An 11724-nucleotide genomic window follows, 5' to 3' on the forward strand; every position below is an offset into this window, starting at 1 on the left:
CCACTTCTTCCACCCCTTCACCCTCACACTTCTTCCACCCCTCTCATCCTCACACCTCAGTACTCCCCCTCTCGCGGTTTCACCTGTCACCGACCACTTCTTCCATCCCTTCACCCTCACACTTCTTCCACCCCTCTCATCCTCACACCTCAGTACTCCCCCTCTCGCGGTTTCACCTGTCACCGACCACTTCTTCCATCCCTTCACCCTCACACTTCTTCCTCTGACGTCTCATCTTTTTTTTCCCCCAGTCCTGATGAAGGGTCTCTGCCCGAAACGTCGACTGTTTACTATTTCCCATATACGCTGCCTGGACTCCTAGGTTCCTTCGGCATTTTGTGTTTGTGTTGCTTGGATTTCCAGCATCCACAGATTTTCTCCTGTTTTGGATAAAACCGAAAGCGGGGTCATATAATACAGCAAGAAAACAGTGGGAAGTTAGAGGATTGGAAAGCTTTTACATAACCAACAGGAGACAACAAAAAACACACACAAGAGAGACAAGATGATAAATTAAGGTAAGTGAGCCAATAATATCATGTATCAAAAGTTGTTCAGATATATAAAGAGTAAAAGAGAGGCAAGAGTTGATGTTGTACCACTGGAAGATGATGCTGGCGAGTTAGTAATAGAGCAAAGAAATCGCGGCCGAATGTAATAAGTATTTTGTGTCAATCTTCACTGTGTCAGACACTCGCAGTATAAGACAATAAGACATAGGAGCAGAATTAGGCCATTCAGCCCATCAAGTCTGCTCCGCCGTTCTATCATGGCTGATCCCGGTTTTCACTCAACCCCATGCACCTGCCTCGTCGGCATATCCTGTAATGCCCTGACTGATCAGCAAACTTTTAGCTTCTGCATAAAATGTACCCACAGACTTGTCCCCCACCGCCGTCTGTGTCAGAGAATTCCACAGATTCACTGCTCTCTGACTAAATAAAATCCTCCTTAACTACTCTAAAAGGTTGCTCCTCAGTTTTGAGGTTGTGCCGTCCGTTATGGCTACCCTCACCATACGAAAATTCCTTTCCTCATCCACGCTATCCAGACCTTTCCACATTCGGTGGGTTTCAGTGAGATTTAACACCCACGACCCACATTTATTAAACATAAGTCAGTGCAGGAGTACAGGCCCAAGGCTGGAAACGCTCCTCATGCCTTAACCCCTTCATTCCCGGAATCATGTTCTTGAACATCCTCTGGACTCTTTCCTACGACAACACACCTTTTCTGAGATATGGGTCCCAAATATTCTAAGTGCGGCTTAAGTAGTGTCTTATAAACACCAGTATTATCTCCTTGCTTAGATATTCTACATCACTTTAAATAAATGCCAGCATTGCATTTGCCTTCTTTACCACAGGCTCAACCTATAAATTTCCTTCTGTATTTCCGCTTTTGAAGTTTCTCCCAATCAGATGCACCATTGTTCCTTTTCCCAAAATGCATTATCGTACATTTCGAAATATTGCATTACATCAGTCACTTTTTGCCCGTTTTTCAAATTTGTCTGTGTCCTGCTGCAATCGCATTACCAACGCCTCCACCAATCTTTGTATCATCCGCAAACCTTGCCACAAAGCCATCGGTTCCATTATCCAAATCACTGACAAACAATGTGAAAAGTAGCGAACCGAATACTGACCCCTGAAGACCACAAGTCACTGCTGGCCAACCAGAAAAGGCCCCTTTTATTCCCACTCGCTGCCTCTTGGCTGTCAGCCATTCCTCTATCCATGCCAGTATTTATTCTGATTTTTATCCTGTCGAGCAGTCTCATGTGTGACACCTTATCAGATGCCTTCTGAAAATCCAAGTAAATGATATCCGCTGCCTCTCGTTTGTCCATCCTGCTTATGACTTCCTCGAAGATCTGTAACAGATTTGTCAGGCAAGATTTCCGTATGCAGAAACTATGAGGTTAAGCTAACTGGACTATAATTTGCTTTCTTTTGCCTTCCTCCCTCCTCAAAGAGTAAAATGACTTTTGCATTCTTCTGGTCCTCCGGGACCATGCCAGGATCAAGTGATTCTTGAGAAGTCATGACCACTGCATCTGTTATCTCTTCAGCAACCTCTCTCAAGACTCTGGGATGTAGTCCATCTGGTCCAGGTGACTTATCCATTTAAGAACCTGAGTTTGCCTGACACATTTCCGTTTGTAATAGCAATGACACTCTTTCTGGCACACTACTAGTGTGTCTTCCATAGATCTTCAAAGATTATGGGGAGAAGGCAGGAGAATGGGTTTGAGAGAGATAATCAACTGGACAGGAGGGAATGGCTGAGCAGCCTCTGTCTGATATCTCATGCCTCGGTCTGGAGAAGAGACCAGTGAGGTTGCATTAGGGTTAGGATATTGTTAGGGTATCCACGCCTGGATTATTGTATTCAGTGATAGGAAAGAGGACGCTAAGCTAGAATAAGGGCAGAAAAGATTTATGAGAATGCTGCCGATACTCGAGGGACTGAGTTCTGGAGAGAGGCTGGGCAGGTTGGGATTTCACACCTTGAAGTGCTGGAGATTGAGGCCGACATTATGCAGGTGTTCCAAACTATGAGTGTACAGAAATGGGGAATGTGCACAGTTGAGCGAACTCAGCCTTGTCTCCATGTAGCGACTGAGGATGAGAGGTGACCTGATAGAGGTGTATAAGATAATGAGAGGCATTGATCGTGTGGATAGTCAGCGGTTTGTTCCAAGGGCTAAAATGGCTGCCACAGTGGGCACAGTTTTAAGGTGCTTGGAAATAGGTACAGAGGAGATGTCGGGGTACGTTTTTACACAGCGAGTGATAAGTGCATGGAATGGGCTCCGGCAGTGTTCGTGCAGGGGGAAACGATAGGGTCTTTTAAGAGACTCCTCGATAGGTGCATGGAGCTTAGAAAAATAGAGGGCTATGGGTAACCCCAGTAATTTATAAGGTAGGGACATGCTCAGCACAACTTTGTGGGCTGAAGGGCCTGTATGGTGCTGTAGGTTTTATATGTTTTTCTGTTTATTTTTCTTCACCCCCATTTTTGTAGAATCAACAACCAGAGAGCACCGGTTTTAAGGTGAGGGGGGATTGATTTAATAGGGATCCCAGGGGAAAATTATGAATCCACTCTCCCTTCTGTTTCATTATTTAATTAACACGATGAGTGCACTCTCAGGTTGGAGGAGCAACACCTCATATTACTTCCGGGTAGCATGAGCATCGATATCTTTAACTTCTATCTCCACGTTTTCATTTCATCAACCCACACGCCCGTCTCCTCCATTCTGTCTCCTCACTTCTCTCTTCTCCACTGCGGATCGTCTCCCTCTGGTTTCCCTTTACTTCCCCATTGTCCGCTCTCCTCTCCTACCAGATTCCTCCTTTTCAGCCCTTTGCATTTTCCACCTACCACCTCACAGCGTCTCACTTCATCTCCCACCTCCCCCACCCACTCACCTTCACTCTTATCTGGCTTCACCTATCACCTACCAGCTTGGACTCTTTCCACACCCCGCACCATCTTATTCCGGCTTCTCTCCACTTCCAGTCCTGATGAAGGGTCTCGGCAGGAAATCTCTGTTTTGCTTTACCCCCTCTATAGAAGCTACCTGACCTCCTGACTTCCTCCAACATTTTGTGTCTGTTACTCTGCATCTCCAACATCTGCAGAATCGCATCGGGACAGAGTGCAGAATGCAGAGACTACATCGGGTCTCACTAATGTCGAAGAGGCCACACCTGTGAAACTGGAAACAGTAGATGACCCCAACAGGCACGATGTTGAAAAGTTGCCTTATATGGAAGGACTGTTTGGGACCCTGTCTTGTGGCGAGGAGAGAGATTATGGGCAGGTCTGGCACTTCATCCACTTGCAGTTGGCTTCCAGCCCCCTATACCCCTCTACATCGTTGTAAACCTCTCCCTTTTGTGGACAACACTTCCACTTGGTGGTGATTTGCCACAATAACAGGACCCCCTGATTTGTGGACTCCATTGTCACCAGGTGGCGCTCTGCCGCAATAACGCTGAGAGACAGAAATGTGACGCTGCAGCTGTTGTAATGTTTATTCAAGATTTAGGGTCGATTAATTCCATTTCCAGCAGACACGTGTAAATGAGGTCGAAATCATTATTACTCCGGCTCCAGTGCAACACAGAAACACGATAGTGAAAACATATATATATGTTTTATATACCGTGCACGGTTTGATTGTATGTTCATAAAGTGAATAAAAACGGGGTGGGTGAGGAAGGATACCTATGGTCCACACGGTCGGGGTGTTGAGTTTATCAGGAGACAAAGACTGCAGTGACAAGGGATTTGGTGTAAGACCCCGCTGGCAATTCTGGTGTTGTGACCCGAATCGAGACAAACACCACGCTGCCCACTCCACCAACAACACGGCAGAGCCGGACACATAACAGGGGACTTTACATCCCACAACACTGGATTCAGTGATGAAACCCGTGATTAATATTGTTGTTCCACAGAAATCATAAGGAACGCCCATTAAAGTGTTTTTAAATGCGAGCGCCCACCCACACGTGACGTCAACAGCTCCGCTCCTACGAGCCTGACGTCACATATCGGCTCCCCACACCGGGATTTGCCCTCATGTGCGTGTTGTCATAAGTCACCCACGCGCTGCTGTGCTCGAGCTTTATCGGTTTAACTGCGGAGCTACTAATCGCATGAACCAGCGCTGAAGAGCAGAGCATCAGGAGCATGAACCAGCGCTGACAGGCTACGCTGCAGGAGCTGCGCTATTGCCGTTGGTACGCAGGAATGTCAATCACTGGTTACACCCAATAGCGGAAGCGGCCAGCGGAGAGGGCGTTACCACCGCTGAGTTCGTCTCTCGCTGCGGAGCTGGACTCTCGTCAGAGCGGAACAAATCTCAAAGTAAATGTCCGCTTTCTGATTTATTTACATTTCCATCCGAGGGAAGTTGGGGGCGTTTGTGAAGCGTCTCCTGCGGCCGGAGTCTGATGTATCGCTGAGAGGTAAGAGGAGACCGCTCGGCCCGTCGATTTGATGCCGGCTCCCCGGAGAGGGAGAGAGGGGATTTTATTGAAAGGATGAAGATGATGAGAGAGGGGGCGGACAGGATGTTTGTCCCGGTGGGGACAGGAGGGGCTCATCTGTGGAAATGTCTGAGCCCACGGTGGTGTCGAGCAGAGGGATTCACCACATTGGGGGCAAACACCGGCAGACTGTTGCCCTGCAAGCGGGGCCAATGGTCCGGGCAAAGTGACAATTATTTGTGCTTTGTTGAGATTGTACCTGGAATATGGTGTAAAATCCCGCTCGCCATACTAACACGGGTTATACAGACCAAAGAACAAACTGCCGGAGGAACTCAGTGGGTCGGGCAGCATCTGTGGAGGGAAATGGACCGTCAACATTTCGGGCCGAGACCCTCCCTCTGGACTGAGAGTGGACGGGAAATAGTCAGAGAAAGGAGGTGAAGGGTCGGATGGGGCAAGAGCTGGGGAGTGAGAGGTGGATCCAGGTGAGGGGGGAGGTGGGAAGGTGGAAGTCGTGACAGGGGTGGGAGGTGAGTGGTTGGGGCAACACGGGGCTGCAGAAGATGGAAATTATTTCCATAGAGAATTAACAAGGAGGTTAGAGAGTATTTGTTACAGACAGTGCAATGAAGATTCACCAGACTGATCCCTGGAGTGGTCTGTCATCATATAGATCAAATGTGAAAACCCTTTCATTTAGAGAATCAAGGACTGAGAGTTGAACACATTGAAATGCCCAACATCATTAACGGCTGAACCAGGGATCCCAGTCTCTGAGAAAGTGGGTGGACGGTCCGGGACTTAGATGAGGGGAAATGTTTTCACTCCGAGGGTGGTAAGTGTCTGTAAATCCCCACCACAGAGGGCAGTGATTCTACCTAGAGATTCTGCACCTTCCAACCCTATACAACATCTTTATAATGAGTTTATTTAATATTTTACCAAAGGAGCTACACAACCCTACTACCGGCTCGTTATTTCAAGAAACATATAAGTATCTGGGAAACGAGAGGACCTGCAGATGCTAGAAATGGAGAGAACTACACACAAAGTGCAGGAGGAGGTCAGCATGTCAGGTAGCATCTATGGATGGGAATGAACATTTCGGGCCAAGACCCTTCTTTGGGACTCTTGATACCCACGTATCTGGAATATCAGACAATAGAAAATAGTGCAAAATTGAGAAAACCTTTGACAAAATTTAGTTCAAGGCTTAAAAAAAATGCCAAACAGTGCTCAATTGGTAACAAACACAACAAATGCAATAAACACCTTCATCAATACTGACATTGACTTTTTTTAAAAATGAAAATATCTTGGTCCCATTTCAATCAGTAAAATTTACAAAGATAAATAAGAACTGAAATGACAACTTTAGAAAAGACAATTTACACTAAGACCCACTTAGTTTAACACTAACTTGGACAAAAGGAGGGAGAGGAGTAACACATTAAAAAAAATCACACAACAATCAGATAAAACTTCTGTATATTTTTAATCAGAAATGAACAAGATTCAGCACTCCATGTGTGTATATGCAATCGTGATGAGAAATACAGACCAGAACACGTACATGAGAGGCCAACTCAGAAAAATGAATCATCACTCTGGAAGAAAACATTAACCAGTGGAATGAGTATGACCCTCCATGGGAGACATCCCAACTATCTGAGCAGATGAGATGGTGACAAGGAAGCACCGAGCACCCGACTGAGAGTTGGACACCTCTTCCCAGAAACAGAGGGGTTCCTTGCAGAAATACAGGACAAGGTGTTTAACAAAAAGAAAAAAATCTGAAATAGATGCAATACAAGCAAATAAGACACTAAATGCAGAAAATGCCAAGAAAAACCAGAGACAAATCAACACATTCCAGGATCCTGCAGCAGTTGAACTCAATCTGATTACTTATGCAGGTACAAGCAAGTGGCAAATGTCATTCACCAAAATCTTGCTTTAAAATACAAACGGATGAATGACCATGGTAACTTCATTAAGGCACCATAAATTCAAGCCTGATTCAGTTAAAGACATAATCTCACAATTTCTATGATAATCAATACATTATTACAGATAGGATCATCTCAAATAACCATTCAGATATAATAATACAGGATAAACAAGCAGGAATAACTCCCTCAATAGGTATAACCATTCTCAACACACACATGTGCCTCGACCAATGGGCCTCTCACCACAGGCATTGTTCATCAGTCAGATAACCAAGTTATTTTGTCTGCCAAATAGCGTCCAAATGTTGCTACTCTGTCATTTGTTGCCACGCCCCACTGTTGATTCCTTTTTCTTCATCATACGTTCTTACCCCGTCCATCGCCCAGTCTCAAACTCTGCCCTGTGCAGACCCACCTCTGGTTTCTGACCCTGCTCCGTGGAACATCCAACTTATGGTTTCCAATTCCAATTTCAGTCTTTAGAGGACAGCGGTGTTTCCAACAACCCTTTAGAAGCAGGGAAAATGAGTCATAATGTGGAAATAAGTTGTGATTGAGGAGGTTAACGAACAATGTCATTCTTCATCAACCCAGAGATTAGAACTGCAGTCATCTCGACTTCTTCAGTCTGCAGAGAATTCAAGGGAAACCTCTTCACCCACAGAGTGGTGACTGTTTGGAACCCATCACCACAGGGAGAGTGAGAGATGGACAACAGGGGAGGATTTAAATGGACGGATGTGGAACAGATTCACTGGCCGGGTTCCGCATGCCCAGTGACCATTTAACTCCTCCCATGCCCAGTGACCAGGGTGCAGAACTGGGTGTGGTCAGCAGCAGCAATTGTTGCAGAGTTCAGCACTTACACTTTCGAAATTGCATTCGGCAACAGTGATGGACAAATATCCAGCATGCAGCTTATTGAAACTTCCTCCCCAGTGTGAAACCGGTAGTGTGTCACAAGTGTAACACGCTGTAAGGTTTCACTGCTAATGTAATGGCCTCTCTGTAATGTTTCACTGCTGAGGTAGTGGTTTCCCTGAAGCAGCAATGTTTAGGATAAGACTAGAGATAACAGGGTTTTGGAGTGCGGGACTATCCAATGACAGAAATGTTCTTTCTTGTGACTCTGGAAGAGATAATTTCATGGCCTTTTGCTGGGGAGAGATGAGAAGACGTGAATGGGCCCTTTTTCTTTTTTTTTTGATTTCTTTACTAACCCCATAATCAAAGTAAGAATTATAAATCTTAATAGTTTAATCACATATTATGTACCATTTGTTATTTCAGGTGTCACACAGATGCAAACCTATAAAACTACCAGCAGCAATTGAACACACTTGGAGTCTGGTTTTGCAGTTAACAAACACTATTTAATTGGTAACTACTAATAATAGTGAACTTAAACCAGATAATCCAAGGGTTAGCAATGTTATGCATATATAGGTGTGAATACAGGTTTCTGCCGGTATCTGAAGTTAGAGCATTCCTATGAAACCGTTTGTAAACCGAAATGTCATGAAGCGAAGAAGCAATTACCATTAATCTAAATGGGAAAAGATTTTGGACGTTCCCGGACCCAAAGAATAACTCACCAAATCATACCAAATAGCACATAAAACCTAAAATAATACTAACCTATAATAAAAGTAGAATGATACAATAAATATGCACACTACATAAAGTAGAAATATTGAATGCACGGTGTAGTTTCACTTAAAACCGGGAAGATAGGGAAGTGAAATCGATTTGGAGAGGAAAAAAAGGCACGTGCACAGCTATGTACGTACACGCATGCACATACAACTGCCCGCACAAGGCTTCACGGTCATGGTAGTCTTTCTCGGGATAAACTCACGTATAAAGCAGGCATCATCTTTATTGTAAAAGCGAAAATCCTCTTTGGTCAGCAAAAACAGGTACTAATGTAGGTCTTTCGTAACAGTGAGCTGTCGTAAAGCGAGCGTCCGAAAAACGGGGGCCACCTGTATATAAAATCCAAAACCTAGGTGGTAAACGACATAGTCTTACGATGATGTGGTAGATTCAATTTAGTTCACAAGATTGGTGGGGGGCGGGAGGAGGGAGGGAGGGAAGGAGGGAGAGGGAGATGTAATCCAAGTAAACAGGTGTTGTCGACTTTTCCAATGCCCATCAAATCTTCCAAGTTAACCAGACGGGACCAACTCAAGAGCACCTTCTTCAAGAGAAAGTCTACCAACCCAGGTAAGGGTTAGACTCACCGGTAGATTCCACAGGGTCGCTCTTACACGCACTAACAGCCACAGATCGATTCTTCTTTATCGATCCTCAAATCCCACCCTGCTAGAAAGTCCAACTAGCAGAAACTTTCATCACTAGCCTTCGTGCAACCGCGTGTCCTGCGAGAAAAGCAGTTACGTGTGTTTAAATACCGTTGTGCTGAACACCAGCTGTCCATCATGTAGCTCCGCCCCCTCTCTCTGTAAGAAGTCGCTTGCTTGTTCTGTGTCGGTAAAGGATCATTCTGACCTTACTTAACCACAGAAAGCATAAACATTAGCTGGTCACCATAGCAACCCTGCACTTCTGCAGAAATCCAACAGCGTGTCCAAAGTCAGTCTCGGTTCTCTTTGCATTTTAAAGAGACAGTCCATAGAAAGTATGAACCCCGGGGCAGATTACACAGGGGACACATCGCTCAGTATCCACCCAAACGAGATTCTTCAGTTTGGCCAGACTGGGGTGGGCAGGCTATAAACCCCTCTGTTAAGCTGCCAGCAGAACTGAGAGCTACATAAGATTAGATGACTGAGTGAATCGCTTCCTACATTCACAGCAGGTGAACGGCCTCTCCCCAGTGTGAACTCAATGATGCACACTGGTTGATTTGGCTGAGAGAATCTTTTCCCAAAGTCTGAGCAGATCGGTCTCTACCCAGTGTGAAGTCGCTGGTGTGCCTTTAGGATGGATGACTGAGTGAATCCTTTCCCACAGTTTGAGCAGGTGAACGGCCTCTCCCCAGTGTGAATTCGCTGATGTACCTTCAGATGGGATGACGAAGTGAATCCCTTCCCACAGTCTGAGCAGGTGAACGGCCTCTCTCCAGTGTGAATTCGCTGATGTACCTTCAGATGGGATGACGAAGCGAATCCCTTCCCACAGTCTGAGCAGGTGATTGGCCACTCTCCGGTGTGAACTCCCTGGTGTGCCTTCAGTTGAGATAACTGAGTGAATCCTTTCCCACAGTCTGAGCAGGTGAACGGCTTCTCTCCAGTGTGAATTCGCTGATGTACCTTCAGTTGAGATGACTGAGCGAATCCCTTCCCACAGTTTGAGCAGGTGAATGGCCTCTCTCTGGTGTGAACTCGCTGATGTACTTTAAGTTGAGGTAAATCAGTGAATCCCTTCCTGCAGACTGAGCAGGAGAACGGCCACTCTCCGGTGTGAACTGACCGGTGTTTCAGTAACTTATATGACAAAGTGAATCCTTTCCCACAGTCTGAGCAGGTGAATGGCCTCTCCCCAGTGTGAACTGACTGGTGTCTCAGTAAGTGAGCTGAAGAAGTGAATGCATTGCCACAGTCTGAGCACTGTGAACGGCTTCTCCCCAGTGTGAACTTGTTGATGTACCTTCAGTAGAGATGATGAAGTGAATCCCTTCCCACAGTCCGAGCAGGTGAATGGCCTCTCCCCAGTGTGAATTCGCTGATGTACCTTCAGTTGAGATGACTGAGCGAATCCCTTCCCACAGTCTGAGCAGTTGAATGGCCTCTCTCCGGTGTGAACTCGCTGATGTATCTTCAGTCGAGATAATTCAGTGAATCGCTTCCCACAGTCTGAGCAGGTGAACGGCCACTCTCCGGTGTGAACTGACTGGTGTCTCAGTAACTGATATGATGATGTGAATCCCTTCCCGCATTCTGAGCAGGTGAATGGCCTCTCCCCAGTGTGAACTGACTGGTGTCTCAGTAACTTATATGCGGAAGTGAATCCCTTCCCGCAGGCTGAGCAGTTAAATGGCCTGTCCCCAGTGTGAACTGACTGGTGTCTCAGTAACTGAGATGACTGAGTGAATCCTTTCCCACAGTCTGAGCAGGTGAACGGCCGCTCCCGAGTGTGAACTCGCTGGTGAGCCATTAGGTTAGTTGACTGAGTGAATTCTTCCCCACAAATTCCACAGATGACCAGCCTCTGCCCAATGTAAACTGATTGGTGTGTCCAAAGGTGGGATGACAGACTGAATCCCTTCTCACACACAGAACAGGTTAATGGCCTTGTCCCAGTGTGAACTTGCTGATGTACCTTCAGTTGAGATGACCAAGTGCATCCATTCCCACTGTCTGAGCAGATGAATGGGCTCCCCCCATGTAAACTAACGGGCGTGCCATTGGGTCAGATGATCGAGTGAATCCCTTGCTGCACTTCTTAAATATCTGGACAGAGACAACAAAACTGGCGTGTTGTTTTCGAGATTCCCGTAGGCAAATTCCTTGTCATTTTTAACCTGTAAAAAGATTTACAAAATTCATCAATGGGTGCAGAGCATTTCTAATGAGATCGCTTGAGTTGTCAAGGTGTCAGCTGGCATCACACTGTTACAGTGAAGAGTTGGAAAGAGAAATCATGTTCTAACTGGGCACGGTGCTGGTATCTGGAATGACCATCAAATTCTCTGATGCTTTTCCTGTCTCTGTAAGAATGGGGCATTTCTGCTATCTCCGATCTGTGACCTGGCTCAGTTTGACTCTCTCCATTGGTATTATTCCCTGTTCCCACTG

General features: G+C 45.9%; 1 protein-coding gene across 1 annotated transcript; it reads right to left on the reverse strand.

Annotated features, from left to right (window-relative positions):
- Positions 1-6533: 6533 nt before the first annotated feature.
- On the reverse strand, positions 6534-11338 carry LOC140722552 (uncharacterized; the record flags this gene model as incomplete). The annotated part of the gene is given in 2 exon segments (XM_073037258.1): positions 6534-10545; positions 10547-11338. Coding segments are annotated over 2 exon segments (1461 nt in total), but the record flags the coding sequence as incomplete, so codon positions are not given.
- Between the last annotated feature and the right edge of the window lie 386 nt (positions 11339-11724).

This window comes from Hemitrygon akajei, unplaced genomic scaffold (genome assembly GCF_048418815.1).
Source record: "Hemitrygon akajei unplaced genomic scaffold, sHemAka1.3 Scf000080, whole genome shotgun sequence".
In the NCBI taxonomy this organism is placed as follows: domain Eukaryota; kingdom Metazoa; phylum Chordata; class Chondrichthyes; order Myliobatiformes; family Dasyatidae; genus Hemitrygon; species Hemitrygon akajei.